Source organism: Plasmodium cynomolgi, chromosome 8 (assembly GCF_000321355.1).
Source record: "Plasmodium cynomolgi strain B DNA, chromosome 8, whole genome shotgun sequence".
Lineage (NCBI taxonomy): Eukaryota > Apicomplexa > Aconoidasida > Haemosporida > Plasmodiidae > Plasmodium > Plasmodium cynomolgi.
Genome location: NC_020401.1, coordinates 912,041 through 932,765, shown reverse-complemented (window position 1 = coordinate 932,765; position 20,725 = coordinate 912,041). Strand labels below are relative to the sequence as shown.

General features: G+C 46.8%; 4 protein-coding genes across 4 annotated transcripts; 3 read left to right on the top strand and 1 right to left on the bottom strand.

The window, feature by feature from the left end:
• Positions 1 to 603: 603 nt before the first annotated feature.
• Positions 604 to 2,459, top strand: PCYB_082970 (vesicle transport protein Sec22; the record flags this gene model as incomplete). Its single annotated transcript, XM_004222035.1, has 6 exons — positions 604 to 770; positions 1,199 to 1,305; positions 1,440 to 1,526; positions 1,683 to 1,829; positions 2,172 to 2,248; positions 2,346 to 2,459. 6 exons carry the CDS (start codon positions 604 to 606, stop codon positions 2,457 to 2,459), a joined length of 699 nt encoding a protein of 232 aa, XP_004222083.1.
• A 1,407-nt stretch (positions 2,460 to 3,866) lies between these two features.
• PCYB_082960 (hypothetical protein) lies at positions 3,867 to 4,884 on the top strand (the record flags this gene model as incomplete). The annotated part of the gene is made up of 2 exons (XM_004222034.1): positions 3,867 to 3,885; positions 3,923 to 4,884. 2 exons carry the CDS (start codon positions 3,867 to 3,869, stop codon positions 4,882 to 4,884), a joined length of 981 nt encoding a protein of 326 aa, XP_004222082.1.
• Positions 4,885 to 6,361: 1,477 nt separating this feature from the next.
• Positions 6,362 to 7,969, top strand: PCYB_082950 (T-complex protein 1 epsilon subunit; the record flags this gene model as incomplete). Its single annotated transcript, XM_004222033.1, has 1 exon — positions 6,362 to 7,969. One exon carries the CDS (start codon positions 6,362 to 6,364, stop codon positions 7,967 to 7,969), a length of 1,608 nt encoding a protein of 535 aa, XP_004222081.1.
• Positions 7,970 to 9,424: 1,455 nt separating this feature from the next.
• PCYB_082940 (hypothetical protein) lies at positions 9,425 to 19,998 on the bottom strand (the record flags this gene model as incomplete). The annotated part of the gene is made up of 2 exons (XM_004222032.1): positions 9,425 to 13,108; positions 13,216 to 19,998. The coding sequence occupies 2 exons, from the start codon at positions 19,996 to 19,998 to the stop codon at positions 9,425 to 9,427; spliced, it is 10,467 nt and encodes a 3,488-aa protein (XP_004222080.1).
• Between the last annotated feature and the right edge of the window lie 727 nt (positions 19,999 to 20,725).

Here is a 20,725-nt window from a genome sequence, read left to right as displayed (position 1 = left end):
TTTTTTTTTTTTTTTTCCCGGTCACCTTTTTGTACGTTTTTTTCTTTTCACCGCTGCGCGAAGAAGTGGTTTGAACATTCCCTTTGCTTAGTCTCTTCAACGAAGAGGACGGGGGCGTTCTCCAGATGGGCGCAATTGCTTCAGGCCAACTTAAAAACAACGCATAATGCATATAACCCCTTTTCGATTTGCGCATTTTTCCCAGATTTCCCCGTTTTGCGGCGCTAACGTGAACTCGTCCGCATGAACGCATACGTGGATATATAAGCAGATTGATTGACACGTTGCATCCCTCGAAAATTTGCATAAACATAATGATTTACAAAAAAGAGAACATGCGAGTTGCACTCTGAATGTGTACTCCTCGACGCACACATGTTTGTATCTCCCGCTCGCCTTCTCTCTCGCTCGCCTTCTCTCTCGCTCGCTTTCTCTCTCTCTCTCTTTCTTTTTTTTTTTTTTTCCCCCTCTGAACATACCATGTGTACAAATAAAGCATAAGAAAATTTTTTTCCATCGTCGAGTTTGAAGAGACTACGTTGCATACGTTTTCTTTACCATCTCACTGAATTAACACCCATTTGATTAAAATCGTGGAGAAAAATGTGCGATGTGGTACTACTGTGTAGAGTTAGCGATGGCATGACTTTGGTCGAAACGAACAGCGAGTCCAAAAATATTGCACACAAAATAGAGTTGAAAAAATTATGTAAGAGGCTACAGTCCTTTCCCAGTTTGTCTACCGTGACGTCCAACCAGTTCAACTACCAGTAAGTGCCTCGGGAGAAGAGGCGGGGCAGTGACGGGGCAGTGACAGGGCAGCGACGGGGCAGTGACGGGGTAGCGATGGGGCAACGACGGGGTAGCGATGGGGCAACGACGGGGCAGCGACGGGGCAGCGACGGGGCAGCGACGGGGCAGCGGCGAGCCAACAACATATAGCTTAACCGAATAACCCTTATCGCGGTCAAATGCATTAGCACAAAAATGGGCAGAATGACGCCGACTGCAAAATTTAGTTGGCCTCCCAAATGCTCCCCCACACGGAAGTGGACCAAACAAATTAAAGTTGCCCCTGTGCCGAAGAGCTCTCCTCTACAGCTGCTTTGACTCTCCCCCATAAGACCGCGCTCTCCCACGTGTTAACCTCCACTTTACTTCCCTCCTCCACTTTACTTCCCTCCCCCCCCTCCTTCAGCTTCCTCATCGAAAATGGAATAGCCTACATTGCAGTTTTCCCCGCCACCTACCCGAAGAAATTAGCCTTTTTATTTTTAAACGACATTTGCAAGCAGTTCAATGAAGGTTACAGTCTGTGCACCAGCTCGCGCTGCTTCCCGCATGTCGCTTCCTTCGTGTGTGTTTTTGTGTGTCTCCCCTTCCCCTTTTTCCCTACGTTCGTTTGCCCCCATGTTGAATCCCCCATCCCCTCCGCACAGAGCTGATGATCCAGTATGGAACTCACTCAATAGATTACAGGTCCATCATTGAGACCATCGAGAAGCCTTACTCCTTCATCAAATTTGGTATGTCTCCATTGCCTGTTGATCGCAAACAGCATTTTGCGGTGCAAGTTGGACCATGTCATGTAGTATCTCCCATCACGCACCCCTTTTCACTGCACCCCTTATCACTGCACGTTGTCTCACCGCCCTCCTTTCGTTCCCGTTCCCCATACCAAGACAGAAAAATTTCAAAGATCAAACAGGAGTACAAGGACCCTCGCTCCAACATAGCTATTAAAAAGCTTAACGAAAGCCTGAACGAAGTCAGCAGCATAATGAGGAAGAACATAGACGATATCCTTCTGCGAGGAGAGAATTTGGAAGGTCCGGCCACTCGACGCAGCGCAGTTGCATGGCAACCCCCTTTTGTTCGTGCCTCTTTGCAGTTGCAGACGTGTGTGTAGAGATCTCCCCCAACCGTCAGCATTATCATCATCATCACCATTATCAGCATTATCAGCATTATCACCACCATCACCATCATCACCACCATCACCATCATCACCACCATCACCATCATCACCATTATCACCACCATCACCATCATCACCATTATCACCACCATCACCATCATCACCATTATCACCACCATCATCACCATCATCACCATTATCACCACCATCATCACCACCCTTTACACCCCCTACACCCCTCCTCCTCATTCAGATGTCGGACGGAAAGCATTCAACTTGAAGTACGAGTCGGAGAAGGTACCCCAGAGTTACAGTTCCCTTTGGGAATTCGTACACACGTGTGTTTTAGTGTGTCACGTCGCTATTACGTCGCCATTACGTCGCCCGCACACCTTCACCACATCGCCCCCAATTCACCACTACGCAGTTTAAAAAGGTCTCCAGAGTGCTCAGCCTCAGATACACCCTGTACCAATACGGAATCCTCATCTTCGTGATTTTCTTTTTTTTTTTAATTATAATTTTTAAGAATTATTTTTAATTGCCTGTCGATGGTGATCCATTGAAAAAAAAATTTTTTTTTTTTATGTTTTTGTACCAAACTTTAACTCCCCCCCCCCAAATGTGTATATATATGAGTTTTAATCATTTTGAAACTTCTGATGAGAAGGCGTGGCAGCGTATGTGGGACTGCCAATTGGGGAATGCGTGCATATTCGCACATATTCGCACATGTTCGCACATGTTCGCGTGGTGAAGAGAGCGTTTGGGGAAGCATAAAACTGTGGCCGCACCCCAAAAGACATGTAGACTTTAAAAAAAAGGCTTGCTCACCTTTTTGCACGTTCCTGGTAGGGAGGTCCAATTCGAATTGCAGCGCTGGTGTGTCTTCATTCGCGGGGCTGATTCGCCACGACATTTTTTTTTTTTTCCCCCTTTGTGTAACTACATACCCGCGGTGAGGTGAACCACTGCAGGAAAAACGTTGCACGAGAATGATCAATTGGGGGAACTGCACATCCACGCTACCACGGTAAGGGGTTCCCTACTCCGTGCAAACACGTGTCCACAAGGAGGAAGAAACGCACATAGCAACGCATTCTTTACGACATGTTCCCACTCTGTGTGTATGTAACCCCATTTTGTCTTCACATTTCTTCCCGCCCACTTTTTTTCTGCCTGACCCGTTCAGGTAAAAAGTTGCACTTGCGATCCGTGTGCACACGTCACTACACTCTCAACCGTATCGTCATCTGCATGTCGTCATGACGAAACGGTGCACGTTTGTTTGGTTTTCCTTTGTTTGGTTTGCCTTTATTTGGCTCACCCTCTGTGTTGTCTTCCATAGCTGCTCTGGCGAAGTAAACGCGGGAGGTAAAAACGAAATTTTGCACAAAAGTGAACAAAATGAGGAGGAGGTTCACCAACGCGGGGATAGAAAGATACACAAATATAACTTTGGCTCTTTGAGAAAAAAGCTGCACATAGAAAGGAAAGAGGAGGGGACGGAGGAACGGGCAGTCGAGTCAAGTGACCAAAAGAAGGATAATCAAATTGAGGGAGGGACAAGCATTTCCACCGAGAAAACGAATGGAGGGAAGGAAAAGCTTTCATCGGAGGACGAATACGCAAAGTGCATCGGTATGATCGAAAAGGAGTTTAAAGGAGAGGCTGATGCAAAAATTAAGGAGCAGTTGGAAAATCTGTGTTTAAAAAAGAGGGAACAGGATGAAGCGGAAAAGGCGGCTGAAGCGGCGGAAGCGGCCAAATCGAAGCTAAACGAGGAGGAGCAACTCAAGAAGCGAGCTCACGGAGGAGGCACGGATAACGAAAGCAAAAGGTACATAATTTCCCAGCTGGGGCTCTCCACCAAATTGGACGTGCCACTAGACGTCTTGAAGGAATCCCTCTCGGAGGTGAAAAACTGCGTAAGGGATTACACACAAAAATGCCCTCTAAACTGGAAGGTAAACGAGACGAATGAAACCCTTTGCATCGCCCCAGAGTCGTACATAGGTACATGTGCAAAAGAAATAAAAAACGATCTAAATGTGGATGAAAAAATGCAAATGGAAAAAAAGTGTTCCCTATTTTGGAAGTGTGATTATAATTGTGTCCAAGATTTTGAAAATTACGTTTGTCCCATCGATTGGGTTATGGAGAGGGAAGAACAGGATGGTTATTGTAGATCCCCGGATAGCTATACAGGAAAATGCATACGAAAAATAAAATTTACTACTATGAGCAGTAAGGAGAAGGCTATTTACTCTAACTTGTGTGATATGAGATGGCCATGCAAAAAAAAATGTGCTCATGATTACTCCGTTTTGTGTCCAAAGGGGTGGATCGAAGGGGCAGATGGATATTGCTTCGCCACAAGTAGCTACTCTGGAAATTGCGAGAAAAAAATTTACCTAAAGCACCTTGATGAAGTGATGAAACAGACATACGAACATAAGTGCCAATTCAATTATCCATGTGTTGATTCGTGCGAAAAGAATTACAGTGATGTTTGTCCCAATTTGTGGATCCCCGTGAGCGAGAAGGAATGCGCCCCCTCTGAAAATTACAACGGTAGATGTAGACATAACTACATTTTCAAAAGCAACATTATGGAGGAGGAAAAAAAAAACTTTGAAAAAATGTGTCATGTGTCCTACCCCTGTGTTAAGGATTGTAAAAGAGATTACTCCTTTAACTGCCCCATTGGGTGGAAAGAAACGTTGAGCTTTTGCTTGGCTCCCACGTCGTATCGATACAGTTGTGAAAAGATGATGCGGAAAAATATGAGCGAGAGGGAAAAAATCCAAGTTAGCGCCAAGTGCCTCGTCTTTTGGCCCTGCTCCAACTACGAAGTTCTCCTGAAGAACCTCCTGCACAGCAACATCTCGCCGGCGGACTACTTCTCCGTCGTCAATGGGCCCGTGGACGACGCCACCGGGGCGGTTAAGCGGGGAGGCGGTTAAGCGGGGAGGCGGTTAAGTGGGAAAGCGGTTAAGCGGGAAAGCGGTTAATCGGTTAATCGGTTAAGCGGTTACGCAGTTGTACGGTTGTACGGTTGTGCGGCTTTGCGTTGGTGCAGCCACACGGCGAGCCCCCCTCGTGTGCAATTTTTTTTTTACACAATTTGCTTTACGTGGCGTTCCTGCGCGGCGAAGCGGATCACCCTCACCATTTTGTCGACTCTCAGTTGTGCAGCCGCTCAACTGTAAGTTTCCATTATAAATTGTACCCACTTTTTTACACAACTGACCGCGCGCAAAGGGTGCTGCGGTAAAAACGTAACAACTGGCTTTTCTACAAATGGGGGGCGTCGGGGTGGTGCCCCGTATGGCTCCATATCCAGGAGTATACTCCTGGAGCGCCTCAAAAAAGGAGGGTGTAGATCGTGGGTTCAGTGACGCGCTTGGGAGGTGCCTCCATTTGGAGGTATCCCTTTGGGGGGTGAACCGCTTTTCCCCCAAGTAAGCAAGCCATATCCGCGCAGCAAAAATGGAAAAAAAAAAAAAAAAAAAAAAAAAACCAAGGTGATGCCACCCTTCTACATGACCCCCTCCACCCGTGATGAACGTTTTTTACAAAGTTCCCCTCCTCTCTGGCTGCAACACCCCTCGGGTGTATTCCCTGCAAGCGGGGCAACCGCGCATGCGCGTATCCTCGTATGCTCCCCACGCACCGGCGCGATTGTGGTTTCCCTACATTGGTGGCATATCCTTTTCTCCCCCGCGCGCGTGAAATTAAAAAAAGTGCATTTTGCGCCACCCCCCCCGATGTTAACCCGCGCGGGAAAAAAGTACTCCCTGTGGTTAGTAAAAAAAAATAAGCAAAATAAAAACAAACAAAATAATAACAAACAAAATAAAAAAAACAAAATAAAAAAAACAAAATAAAAAAAGCAAAATAAAAAAAGCAAATGACGGTGACGAATGACCTATGGCGGAGTAGCAAACAAAGCATGCACTGCTCAGGCAAATTTAAAAAAAAAAAAGAGCCACATTTTTTTTTTCACGTGCATCGATAAAAGTACCCCTGAGGAAGTAACACAAAATTGTACAGCGTGACGCAAGTGTAGAAGGCTTCCAAACCGTTGGAAGTGCAAAGGAGAGTTCATCGAGCGTACAACTCTGCGCGGTCACTCCTGTGTCGTCGTATCTTCACTGCGTCGTAGTGTGACCGCAGAGTGGGTCACCCCTGTGGAAGGGAAAACGTAGAGGAGTCCACAGAGTGCTCACACCTGTGACCTTCGCCCGTCAGGTTGGCACGGATAACGCTCCGCACCGGTAGAGGTTGACAGAAGCAGCGTCAGCAGTTATACTCTCCCATAAGAGAGCCGCGTCCGCAAGAGAAGAAGCCCCTCGCCGCGAACCCTCGCCGCTAACCCTAACCGCTAACCCTAACCGCTCCCCCTAACCGCTCCCCCCTCGCCGCTAACCCCCTCCCAAGATGAACATCGCCATCGACGAGTACGGGCAGCCGTTTGTAATCCTGAAGGAGGAGGAGAAGAAAAGGATCAAAGGGATAGAGGCACACAAGAGTAACATCCTGGCAGCTAAGGTCGTAGCAGATATTTTGAAAAGCTCTATCGGGCCGAGGGGCATGGATAAAATAATCGTTAGCGAGGATAACAACGTGACGGTAACAAATGACGGAGCGACGATACTTGAAAAAATTGATATCCAGCATGAGTGCGCAAAGTTATTAGTCGAATTATCGAAAAGTCAGGACAACGAAATTGGAGATGGAACCACGGGAGTTGTTATTATCGCTGGGGTCCTCCTAGAAGAAGCATACACCCTGATAGATAAAGGAATCCACCCTCTACGTATCGCCGATGGGTTCGAAAATGCATGCAGCATAGCATTGAAGGCGATTGAAGAGATAGCCATAACGGTGGACATCGAAAAGAACAATAACGAAATGTTAAAAAAATTGGCTAGCACTTCGTTAAGCTCTAAAATTGTGTCAAGTAAAAAGGACCTCTTATCAAACATCGTGGTGGATGCTGTCCTTTCCGTTGCAGATATGGAGCGAAAAGATGTCCGATTTGATCTAATAAAAATTGAAGGAAAAACAGGAGGTCTGTTAGAAGAGTCAACTCTAATCAAAGGTATTGTCTTGAATAAAGAACTGTCTCATTCGCAAATGGTTAAAGAAGTGAAGAATGCAAAAATTGCCATCTTGACATGTCCATTTGAACCACCCAAACCAAAAATAAAACATAAACTAAATATAACCAATGTAGATGCATTTAGGGATTTGCAAAATATTGAGAAGCAATACTTTTATGATATGATTGATTCGTTGAAAAAGGCAGGAGCTAATTTCGTGATCTGTCAATGGGGATTTGATGATGAAGCCAATTATCTTCTTTTGAAGGAAAATATACCAGCCATTAGATGGGTAGGAGGAGTCGAAATGGAACTCATAGCTATAGCAACAGGTGGAAAAATCATCCCTAGATTTGAAGATATACATGAATCTAAGTTAGGTAAAGCTGATTTGATTAGGGAGATTAGTCATGGTACTGTAAACAACCCTATGGTTTTTATCGAAGGATGCTCAAATACGAAAGCAATTACAATCCTGTTAAGAGGAGGCAACCAAATGATGGTTGAAGAATGTGAAAGAAGTGTACATGATGCTTTGTGTTCTGTTCGAAATTTGATTAGGGATAATCGAATTCTCCCAGGGGGAGGAGCTAGCGAAATTTATGCTGCTCTAGCTATTGAAAATGTGGCTGATAAATGTAAAGGCATAGAACAATATGCCATTCGAGCCTTTGGAAATGCTCTACTTTCTATTCCAATCAACCTCTGCAATAATATGGGACTCAACAGCATCGATATCATCTCTGAAATCAAAACGAAGATCATTCAGGAGAAACAGAAAAATCTCGGTATCGACAGCCTCAACTATAAGGTGGACAATATGATCGACAAGGGAATTTTTGAAACGTTCAACTCCAAGTACAACCAGTTCTCCCTCGCCACGCAGGTCGTCAAGATGATACTCAAGATTGACGACGTCATCGCGCCGAATGACTTCAACTAGGGAGCGGACCGTGCGCAGCGGAGGATACGCAGCGGAGCATGTGTAGCGGAGGATACGCAGCGGAGCATATGTAGCGGAGCATGCGTAGCGGAGCATACGTACGGAGCATGCATGCCAAGGCACACGTACGAAGCAAGCATACCGAGGCACACGTACGGAGCATGCATACCGAGGCACACGCACGAAGCATGCATACCGAGGCACACGCACGAAGCATGCATGCCGAAGCACACGTAGCACACAAAACGCCGCGTTACCTCCGCGGGCTGCCTGTACCGCCAGCACATTGGCACCTGCTTCCCCCCATCGTATCCATTAGTCATCCTGAGGGACCACCCTCAAGCGAAACGCACAGCTTGCAAGCAGGGGTGCAGTCCCCTCTACACATGTGCATTTTTTTTTCCTGCCCAGTTGTAACGCAGTGGGAATACGGCGCAACCTCGCCTTTGCGCATAACGCCACGCTTATGTGGTTGCCCTTGCGCGAACAGCTTTTCCCACTCGTAGCTCGTAACTCGTAACTTGTAACCCATGCGCGCTGCACTCCTGCACAAACATAAATTCATAAAAAAACGCAGCCAATCAGATAGCACACAAGTGCATGTAAACATTTTTTTTTTAATTTTCTTAAAAGTAATCGCTTCACATGAATGACTCGTTCGGTCAAAGGGGGAAAAAAAAAAAAAAAAAAAAACAAACGGCAGAATTGTGCCGCAGGCAGCGGAGTAGCCCCCAGCGGGAGGAAGACCACAAAACGGCAGCGCAGCGCAAGGCCGACCCAGTGTCTCACCAAACGGCTCGACTCAATACGTCCGCCAAATGGGGCAGTCACAGGATAATTTCCCCCGAACGACACCAACAAAATGAGAGGCATGTCGTACATGGGCTACCCCTAAACGGGGCGCGCAGCTTCCAAAATTCTTGTACCATCCTGCACGGTTGGAGAGGCATATACACAGGTTGCCCCCCCCCCACACCCACACACGCACAACCACACAGACAATCCCTTCTGCGCTGCTGTTGCGACACCGTGTGGGGTCTCCCTGCACATTTTTACATGCGCCTCCGTGCCACTGAACACACGTAGCACGGCCAGACTAAACCAAGTGAACGTCGTTATCATTTTTTTTTTTTTAAGAGTTGTGCACAAATGGGGTGAATTGTTGTTGAAAAATGCGCCCACGAGTGTAGGCGCGCAAAATGGGCAGCCAAGTCGAGCTGCGGATAAATGGGCAGCCAAGTCGAGCTACGCTCAAATAGGGGCACAACTGTGCGATGAAACGCACTCTCAAATAGGCGCGCAAAATGAAGGGGGGCGCGTGGGCAGGCTGAATGGGGTGCAAATGAGCCCCCTCACTCCGTGATGGCACATCGGTATGATGTCTCATCCTTATGTGATAACGCAACAGCAGGTCGCCCCCCTCTTCCTCCTGTCACCCGCGCTGTCAGCGTCAGGTCATTCTCCAACGCGTCGGGCCTTGAACACATTCCTGCAGTTGCTTGGGGTCGACGACGTGCAGTGGGTCACCTTTATGTTATCCTGGCAGTTTCCTCTCTGATAGTGAGTCATCGTTCTGTCGCCCTTCACGAATGGCAGAGGTATTCGACCCATGGCGTGTGGCTGGTTGTCATAGTAAACCACGCTGCCATCCCCGTTCGTTATAGTCATAGAAGTCTTCTTTCCCGCGGAAGTGCCAGTACACGAGGGGAAACCAGATGAAGAAGAACCAGATGAAGAAGAACCAGATGAAGAAGAACCAGATGAAGAAGAACCAGATGAAGAAGAACCACTCGATGATGTATCCCTTCCCTCTCTAAAGCTGCTTCTTGATCCTATCTCTTGCCTTACATTATTGCTCTTCACCTGCACCAAGTAAAGGCCGCTAGACAATCCGGTTGGTGGGGGGGATGGCAACACTCTCTTCAGTTCTGCCTCTTCCAATGGACCTAATAAGTTACTCATGTACATTCCCCTTATTTGGATCATCCCGTTGGTATAGACATTCATTCCGTAACTTCCGTCGGGGATGTTTCTTTCCGGGTGCACCTTGATCGCTTTGATTATCGTTCTCACTTTTTGCAGGATCTCGGACCCGTCCACTAGGTTCAGCTTCGTCACCTCGAGGGTCTTACTCAGCAGCTTCTTCTCCACAGCGGGGGCGGCAGATCCGGCAGGTCTCGCCGATCCCGCCGATCCCGCCGATCCCGCCGCTTCTACCGCTTCTACCGCTGCTACCGCTCCCCCCTGCTCAGTCTTCGCAACGTGCACGTCCTTAGTAATCACCACGTGGTACTTGCCCCTCTTCCTCATGTCATACAGCAACAATGCAACATTTTTGAGAAAAGGCGCGTCCATTTTTTTGCCATTCGCGTCCATTCCGGTAGCGGTGCCCTTTTCATCAGTCACCTCTATGAAGTACTCCCCTGTAGGTACGTCTCTCCCCGTAATTTTGATCAGCTCGCTTTGTCTGGTGGCATCTCCTCCCCTGTTAGCATGCTTCTCACCATTCAACTGCCTAATGACGACGCTGTAATACGCCTCCCCTGCCTCCAGCGTCTTTTCCATGTTTTGTTCTACTCCTTGAGCATCTCCTGGGTGAATATCAACATAGAAACCTAACATGGTTCTGTATGGATAATCCCACGCATTCTCTATGAGCATCTTCAGGTATTCATTATTCACATTGGGACCGTAGACAGTCGTTGGGAAGTAGGACCCATTCATCACTTGTACGTAGTACTTTCCTTTTTGCAACCCAGTGCCCCATCCCTGTAGTACTTTCCTAAAGGTGCAGCTATTGCCTTGTCCGTCGTTATGCAGATGGACGTATGCGTGAAAGGGTCGTTCATCTTCTCCCTCTTCTCCCTCTTCTCCCTCTTCTCCTTCTCCTCCCTTTGGTCCACCTTGCCCATGCGCGGTGATCAACGGTTTCATGCTTCCTTTGTGGAACTCCCTCACGGTCACATTCTGCATGACGTGCTTCCAAAACGCGTCATCGATTAGGGCCCCTCCTTCATTTATCTCTTGCGCGATGAAGCCACCTTGGTGAACTCCTCCACTCTGGTCCTTCTTATTCTTCCATAGGGGAGCATACGGGTTGTCAAAGTACTCTCCCTGCTCATCCATGAAAAGCTCATTAACGTGTACAAAGTAACTGCCCTTGTTCATCTTCCTTCCTGATATCTTCAACACCTTCTCTATGTCACTCGAACGTGTGCTTTCATTTCCTCTTACTATACTCTTCATAGTGCACACCCCATCATTGTATTCTATATGGAACTGTCCTCCTTTTAAGGTGTACCCGTGCAGTACATACACTTCTTCGTATTCAGCAATTTCTTCGTCTTCTTCGGTGTCACTCACTACTTCCACTAGGTAAGCTTTAACAATACTGTCCTGTTTTTCCATTTCTTCATCCTGTCCATCTTTCATGTCATGAGTAGATGTAGCCACCGATTCAGTCAACACTATCTGATCTGTGAAAAGGATCCCGTTGTTCACATCGACAATTTCGCTATTTGAAAATTCTACATAGTAAGACCCGTTGCTTGGCTTCTTGTGTAACATCTTGAATACATTATGAAAGAAATTTTCATCCCTATCGGCCGCTTCCCCTAAAGGTGTGGTGCTAACAGTCGTTTCTGCACCATCACTCGTTACGTTCAGTGCCTCCGATACGTACTTGTCGCCATTCACCTTCACAATGTACTTGCCATCGGTTAACCCCTTCTTTCCAATCAAATGTACGATTCTATTTTTCGTATAGAGTGGCATGCCGTTCTTTCCTAGCTTGTTCACCACAAGGTAGTATTCTTTCTCTTCATCACCTAGCAGAGAGAGACGCGTACCGCCTACCTTGGCATCATCAGCAACACTGGTGGTGAGTTGCACTCCAAACTTGTAATCTGTGTTCTTCTTTACCTTCCACGCTTTGTTAATGCACCTCTTGATCACTTCAGAGTCTTTTGCAGTTTCACTGTTGCTGCTTCCCTCCTTTACTAGGTATTTCCCCTTCGTTATAAACACATCGTACGTCCCTTCTTTTGCACTCAGTTGTTCCTCTCCTTGCACATGAACTACCTTCCTAAATTTCATGCCTCCACTTAGCGTGTTAAACGAGTTTTCCACAATGCACACGAGGGTACCGCCATTGCGTGTGTGTCCCCCTCTCAGGGAAAACGATGCTGCTCCCGATGCTGCTCCCGATGCTGCTCCCGATGCTGCTCCCGATGCTGCTCCCGATGCTGCTTCCAATGCTGATGGCGCATCTCCCCTGTCGCTGTCATCGCTCTTGGTCAAATGGATCCTCTTTTTTATGTCCAGTTCGTATATGCCGTTCTTCAGATTCTTCGCGTTCATCATATCCTCAAGGAACGTATTCTCCAAAATGCAGTCTCCTTCTAAACACGTTGCGCTCAGCTTTCCGTCCTTCACTACCACGGACGTTACACTAGAGTTTAGCGTTCCCGTAAGTAGCGTGTAATTGTCTTCGTACGCCTTTTCTTTGTCATCCTTCGGTGTGTCTGTCCTCTTGATGTTTATGAGGTAGTCGACTCTTCTGTCGTACTGCACCTGGACGAGTTCTTCCTGGGGGCTCTCTACTTTTGGTGTCTCCACTTTTGGTGTCTCCACTTTTGGTGTCTCCACTTTTGGTGCCTCTACTTTGGGCGCCTCTACCTTGGGTGCCTCTTTAGGGGGTACTGCCACCGCTTGTTGTCCCTTTTTCCCAAACAAGTCCACGCTGAACCCCTTCTCCCAAAGGTTGTACAAGCCTCTGTTGTAGTAGTCCGATCCGTCTTCGTGCACCCTTTGCACCGACATCTTTTTATCGGGGATCTCCTCCTTTTGCGCGCTGCTCGAAATTTTTACAGAGTAGTCTCCCTTCTGCAGCTTGATCTGCTCGCATATCATTTTGTAGATCTCGTCGAACGTGTCCCTATTCATGAGGTGCTTCTCTTCCGCGTCCGTGGAGTAGGTCTCCCTGTCCTCTGCTACTCTCAGCGATATGACGCCCTCCCTCACGATGCACGACGAGTGCACGAGGAAGAAGGACTCCTCCAAGGAGGTGCCATCATCATCGCCGATGCTGCTTTTGCTCTGTATGCTCAGTAGGAACGAGGTGCACAAGTTTTTGCTGCTCTTCGCGGGGGAAGGGGAAGGAGACGGCTTGGTTTCTTCCGTACACGGCTTGGTTTCTTCCTTGCACGGCTTGGTTTCTTCCTTGCACGGCTTGGTTTCTTCCTTACACGGCTTGGTTTCTTCCTTGCACGGCTTGGTTTCTTCCTTGCACCCGGCTTGGCTTCCTCCTTTCCCGGCTTGGCTTCCTCCTTTCCCGGCTTGGCTTCTACTGGGGTTACAGCAGTACCACCGACCGCGCTCGTTTGCGGCTCCTCCTCCCCGTCCAACTTCACTTCGTACTCGTTGCCATAGAGGTCCTTTATGACAACCTTCAACAAAGTGAACGATTTGACCATCACAAGCGAGTATACGTAGTGCAACTTCGAGCTGTCCTGCATCCCTCTCTCCTTATTACACTGCAGCTTTCTCAAAGTAAGCGTGTTGTCCTTGAACAGACCCTTGCTAAAGGGGAGCCTCAAAAACTCCCAGTGCTTCAGCTTCCTTGGGTACGTATAAGACACGAAATCGTCGGTCGTGTAGATAATCGTGTTGTACAAGTACGAGCTGTGCGTAAAGATCGGCTTCACCACAACGTATGGATCCGTGTGTAGCTCAACCAATCCATTCACCTCTATTTGGTACTCCACCATCTCCGCGTTTGTGGCAGATGTACTGCTGCTCTGCACAAGTTTCACCTCAATGCTGACATTTTCCGCCTTGGGAACCACCACTTTGGGGTCATTACAAACTTCGTATACTGGCCTTATCGGCAAGCTCTCATAGATGTGCGTCCCGACGGTGCCATTCGAATCCGTGTCGTACTCTACCACATACTTGTTAAACTCGTAGAGTCCATTTTTCAAATATTTGACGGCTATGTTTCTACACACCAAGTACACTGTGTTGGGTTCCAAATTAAACTTGCTCGCAAATTTAGACGTGTCGTACTTCTTATGAGGGTAACACTTCAACACGAACTGGTTGGTGTCGTCGAACGTGTTGGCTATGAGCCCTACATAGGTAACGTTCTCAAGGGATAAAAACCTATGGGGGGAAAGAACCACTATTGCGCTTAGGAATTTTCCATTTGCGGTACTCTGTCCCTCATAGAGAAACAAGTTGTTGAATGCGCTATGAATGTCTGGCTGCTCCTTCACGTAGATGGCTTCTTCCGTGTAAGTGAAGCTGGGGACGTTGTAGGTCAGAACGTCGTCCGGCTTGGACATCGGTCCGGCGTTGGAAAACTGGGGAGGTGTCAACGAGACGACTGCGCCTCCGTCGCTTCTTCCATTCACGCTGCACGTGCGGCTGTTCTGCACGTAGCTCTTCACTTCGTGGATCACTTTCTCCTTCTCCTTCTGGTCGTACGCGCCACTTCCTCCCTCGACGTGTTGCGGCACGTCTGTCGGGTCGTCCACCTTTTGTCCACTCTTCTCGCGCAATTGTCGCAGGTTCTTCAGCAGCTCTGTGTACAGCGACACGTTGAACTGTATGATCGACTCTTCGTTCAATCTCTTCGGGGATAGCATGCTCTTGCTTATGAGAAGCGAGTCCGAGAAAGACGCGGAAGGATCTACTACCACTACTACTGCTGCGGATGGCTCTTCCTTTCTGCCACTCGCCTGAGACGAATCCTTGTTCGTCAGGACGCTCATCTCGCCGATCTCCAAATAAATCGAATTCTTCTTAATCAGCTTGTTCACCTGGGGGGGAACAGACAAAAAGTAATAGATCAGGCTGAGCATCTCCTCCCTGGTTAGCGAATCGGCAAACTTCTCGTTCAACTGGTACGGTAGCACGTTGCTGTGCAGATAGTCGAACAGCTTCACCAAGTCCTTCTTCTCGAAATTACATATTTGAAGTATCTCCTTTAAGACGGCCCCTTTATCAATGCAATAGTTCGTGTCGTAGAAGATGTTCGAAATGAGTGACTTCCCATCGTTTGGGACGTGAAGTTGGCCCCTGTTCAAATAGAGCGTTCCGCAAGACTTCTCTCCTAGATTGTGTATACCCACTGAGTAGGCCACTTCCTCCACGATGAGGCGGACGGTTCGATAAATATCTGCTGTCATCACGTCTCCTCCCATGTCAAGTTTGAACCTCTTCGACAGAGACAAGTACCCGTTGTTGATCATGTTGGCTACCTCTTCCTTGGTCTTGAATAAAATGTCCTTTCGCTGGTTATTTTCCAAGTAGGACACGTAGTAGGGAGAGAACCCTTCATAATCGAACTTTGGATTGTTGCACACTTGAAGCCCGTTATAGTAATGGTGACACTCCAACATTTTGTCGTAATACATTTGGGCCACTCCTATGTGTGCGTTCCTAATTTCCGTGTTCAATACCATGCTGTATGGGTGCACGAAAAAGGTTTGGTACTCTACGTTGATCTCCTTCACCAGCTGGTTGCCCTCTTTCGAAACGAAGATGACCTTCTCCAGCATAAAAATGGAATTGCTGTTCACGTTGTCGATGTATACTTTGAACTGCACTGAACTGTCCGTCACTGCGTGTGGGGCGCTTCCCTTCAGCAGGAGCACTCTGCGCAGCTCTAGCGTCTCCGTCCTGTGCGTCTCTCCCACGAAGGGGACGGCCAGGTTTCTGAAGAGGAAGTAGACGGCGTACTGGTCGGTTCCCGCCGATCCCGCCGATCCCGCTGCTCCCGATGCTGCCCACTTCTCCATCGTGATCGACACCAGCGCTCCGTGCTGGTCAAACTCGGACGCAAACTCCGTGATCACATTTTCGTCATGCTTCTGCAGGTCCATGTTTAGGCAATCTAGCAGATTCACGTGGATGGACGACTGCGCCGCTCCATCCTTGCGCGATATGTATCCAGATTCGCCCATGATCCAGTTTGCCACGTACTCCACGTACTGCACATACTTCACGTACTCCACGTCGCTTTCGCTCCAGCTTGCGTTCACAGCCGAGGCGCTTACTTCTCGGCCGAGAAGCCTCTGCACTATGCTGTGTCCAATGGTCGCTCCTCCTGCTGGGGAGGAGGATAAGGCCTCCAGATGCTGCAGGACCGCCTCTTCTTCCACGCCCTGCTCAAATTTGTGGCTAGCCAAAACGTATCTGTACAGAATGTGATAGTACAAAGAATTCTCCACTTCATCCACAAAGTTGGAACAGCACAGGGACTTCTTCTTGATCATGAGGGCGCCGTGCTTGGCCAGGTGGTAGGCCATCTCGTTCGCCGTGATCTTCTTCTCGCTTCTGTGTTTGAACTCGTCCACGTAGACGAAGTATTTGATTCCGGCCAGGGGCGCCGCGGACGCCGCCTCGGACGCCGCCTCGGACACCGCCTCGGACACCGCTCCCGATTGCTCCCCTCCTTGTTGTTGTTCTACCCCCCAATCGAGGCCTCTCTGCGACGCCTTCCTATAAGACGACGTTAACTCCGTGACGTACGCCGCGAGCAGCGATATCTCATTTATCAGCAAGTCGTACCCCATGGTGTGCTTCTCAAGCGATACGTCGAACTGTTCTTTCAATACAGACTTTATTGTCTTCACAGCTTCTCTCTCCTCGGGGAGCAGCTTGTCCATGTTTTCCACCACAACATTGTCGATGAGAAGTATTCCAGTCAATTCGTAAAAGAACGTGTAAAAGTCGTACCCGTTCGATAAGTAAGCCGCCTTAAACAGAAGTATATACACGTTGGAGAAGTACTTGTTGGGGAATTCGACATTCCTGTGCTGGTGCAACAAGTTTAAGTTATTTTCATCAATGCTCACATTCAGTTTGTACGTCTTTATCGGCTTCAAAGGTGCGTGCGATTCGTATATTTCCATGTGCACCAAGTCGAACACGTCATGTGAATCCTCGTGTTTTTTGAAAAAGTTCAAGTGTATCTTCTTGTCCTTAAGATGAATGAAATATTTCCCCAAGTTGGCCTTCAACAGCACTTCGACTATCATCTGTATGGCATCACAATTCAGCGAGTCATTCACGAGGATGTTAAATTTGTTCATCAAGTAGGCGTAGGCTCCCAAACACTCGTACTGGTAGGGAGACACGTTCACAAAATGGGGCGAGGTTTCCTCCTCGATGTACGTTTCTGCTCCTTCGTAAAAGTACATATAATTATTCAAAAATTTCATGTACATGTTAGGCCTGATCTTCTTGTAGTTAATGCTGATTTCTCCAAATGGGTGGTACCGTGTGGCATCGTTCTGTTTGGGCGTCTGCATGTGGGTTAGCGCCACGTTTTTGTTGTCGACCACGTGAACCCTGTGCGTTTTGGTGTCTATCTGAGACACCCCCTTGTAATACGCGTCCTCATCATCATCATCCTCCTCGTCGGCATCGCTGCTACGATCATGCAAAGCTTTCCCCCCCGGGGAGCCTCGCTTGGAGAAGGACTCCTTGGCGCGGCTCCACTGCATTTTGTTCGACCGCCCGTTTATGTAAAAGCTGTTGTTGTAGTGAGTCAGGATGAAGCTCTGCTCGCCGCCGCTAACTTGGCCGCTTGCTCCGCCGCTCCCGCCCAAGCGGTACACCACCTGTAGCATCTCCTCGTGCTTCTCATCAAAGTGAGTTGACAGGTGCACTCCAAACTGGTTCCTCCTCAGAGCCGCCACCGCTCTCCCAGGCATCGACCCCGCATCGTTCAGCACAAACTTCGTCGTTATGAGGCTGCACCTGTTGATGTACTCCTTGCACACCGTGTCCTCGTACACCGAGGGCACCGATACGTCCAGAATCACCTCTCCAGGGGTAGGGGTCAAAATGCAAAAGTGGCCCTCAACGATGGAGCGCTGCACAGAAGGGGTCAGCAAAATTTCGGGATACGGATTGATGTTGATCATATGCACTCGCAGCAACCTCGTGTCAAACACGTACCCGAAACTGTACGCGGGAAAGCAAACTTTTGGCAATCCCTCATTCTGCACACATATGTCCCCAACAGTTATGTAGTCCAAGTTGTCTTCCACCACTATGGGATGCTTACTGGTGCAGTTCTCCCTGCATTGCATGGGGAAGGAAATTTCCTTAAGAATTACCATCACTTCCGAGGCGTCGCTCACGTCGACCCTTCTCCCTATCACCGTCATCGTCACCACGGTACTTCCGTTTACGTACTTCGGCACACGCTTCTTCAAGCTGCGCACAAACTTTTCATCCACCTGCACATGCAAATACACCGTGTACCCAAATATGTTGTTGTAAAAAAGCTCCAATTTGACCTCCTCAAATAGAGTCTTGTTCGTTATGAGGCGCTTTACCATGACATCTTCAGGCAGGTTATATTCCAAGTACAAAATAGAAAGGTTACAATCCAACTCATACGTATGATACATGGGGGACATGTTCGCATAGCTGTGTCCCTGTCTCATCGTGTTGCACGTGTTCCTATGCTCCTTCTGCAGTTGTAAGTTTATAAACCTACTCAACTCACGAGCGATAGATTCCAAAACGACTAAACATATTTCAGTGGAAGATCTAAGTACAAGTTGGTTCTTCTCCACTTGCGCGAAGTGGTTCGATCCGTATTCTGACACAAACTGGGATTCTTCCTTCACCAGCACCTCTCTGTTGAGACCTACTGCCTCTGCGTTGAACTCAAACGCCAACGAATTTAACAGTACCGACAGCTCCTCCGCGTATATGTTATACCCCTGATCCACGTGGGAGGAAGAAGTGAACCCCTCCTTTTTCATCGTCAACCCGGTGGTGTAGAGCAACATATCTTCATACGAAACGTTGTACACCTCCTTGAATAAATTAAAAAGAATTCTGAACATGTGCACGTACTCCATTCGGTTGTTCACATTATTCTTATAGATGTACTTCTTCTGGAAAAAGACGTTACGCGTGTAAATTGTGACCAACCGTCCGACGACGCTTCCTCTGGGAGAGTAGTACCCATTATCTTTGTATCTCAACGGAAGTTGAATTCTGTAATTCTTTCCGCTAATATTTACCAACTTGTCATTTGAGAGTCTATCCTCCAATTTGATAAGTATGGGGTGGCTATTACTGTTGCTCATGAAATTCAACGTCGAGCTACCGCTTGTCCTCTCATCTCCATTTGTGGACTGAATCTTTTTTATAAATTTATCCACCATATGGACATGGTAACAATGCACACTAGACAAGTCATAATGGATGTTATAATTTACCGAGTGTGTCATAATAGTACCTGAACAAGGATACACTAATTCGTTGTAGAAAGAATATAGCTGTGTGTAATTTTCAATTGTTTTTGTATTTAGTTCAGAATGAAAATATAGAAATTTGTTAAATAAAAAATTTCCATGAACAAATGTCTTTTGTGGAAATGTGATTTTATTTTTTTTGTCACTTCTTACTGTGTGTGTGATCCTATTTTCCATTTCGTTCAAGTCAATTACCCTCGTATTGTCACTACATCCTTGGCAGTGACAATTATTCCCGATATCGTAGTCGGCATTGTTTATCAAATCTGACATTTCCAACACGACACTATAGTGTAGTGATGGAATGCTTTTAAAAATAAATTGGACACTTCCATCCTCAGAAAAGGTGCCCATCAAATTGTGTACCGAGACAAGATCACTTGATTCTTTTTGAATCAAGGTTGCCTTGATATCATGGCCGCTTATTCCATTCTTTACATGGATAGAATAGTCTGCAGTTTCACAAACGTTTTCGTACTCCAAGAGGCACGTTTTTCCAAAGGATCGTACATCCAAGATGTATCTCCTTTTTCTAATTGCTGCTCCTGCTGCTGATGAGGAGGAGGAGGATGACGTTAAATCCTTTTGTGCTACGTTGTAGTAGTCATCTTCATAATTTATGCCCTTATTGCTCACTTCAGGGGAGGCAGCCGAAGCGCTGGCAGCCGGCTTATTAAACCAGGAGGAGCACACTATGCCAAAAAGGCACACAACCAGCACATGATACAAATTCACGATATGCATTTTTACTTCAAACGTATTTAACTATGTGTGCAAGCATTTGCAAAAAATAAAAAGCATATATATGTACGCAATATTGCCAGTATGTTAAAATATATATATGTTGGTATGCACACAGCATGCATATATACTTACTAGTACAAATATAAACAAATATATATGTACGCCTTTGCGTACTTTTGTTGCGGCTCCCTTAAAGAGCACTATACAAAAGAATTGATACACAAACCAGTTATGACCAAAAACATGAAGAAAACAAATGAAGAAAAAATAAAGTTATGCAAAACTATTTTCAAATAATTGTTTCAAAAAAGCATATTTAAAAACAATTAAAAAATATAATGTTTATTTTTTAAAAGAAGAAAAATTAAAAAAAAAATATTTTTTTTAAAACATATTATTTCAAAATGAAATTAATTAAATGAAGATGTTTTTTCAAATAGGAAAAAAGAGAATTATTAATTTTTTTTTTTTGATTGGTCAACTACTTTGAACAGTTAGAACATTGGTTACTTGTTCTTTTGGCTAGCACAACACTTACAAAATAGTGCCTGGTTCAGGATTATAAGCTTCTTTACAAATGCACCCATATACATACGTATATTCTTTTCCCAGGTAGCGAAAAGGTTCCGTTTTTTTCGCTTGCTTCTTTTTTTTTTTTTTCCCATGGGGTAGCTAAAATTTGTCTTTTTATTTCCAGGTAGCTAAAAATATATGTTTTTTTTTTTTT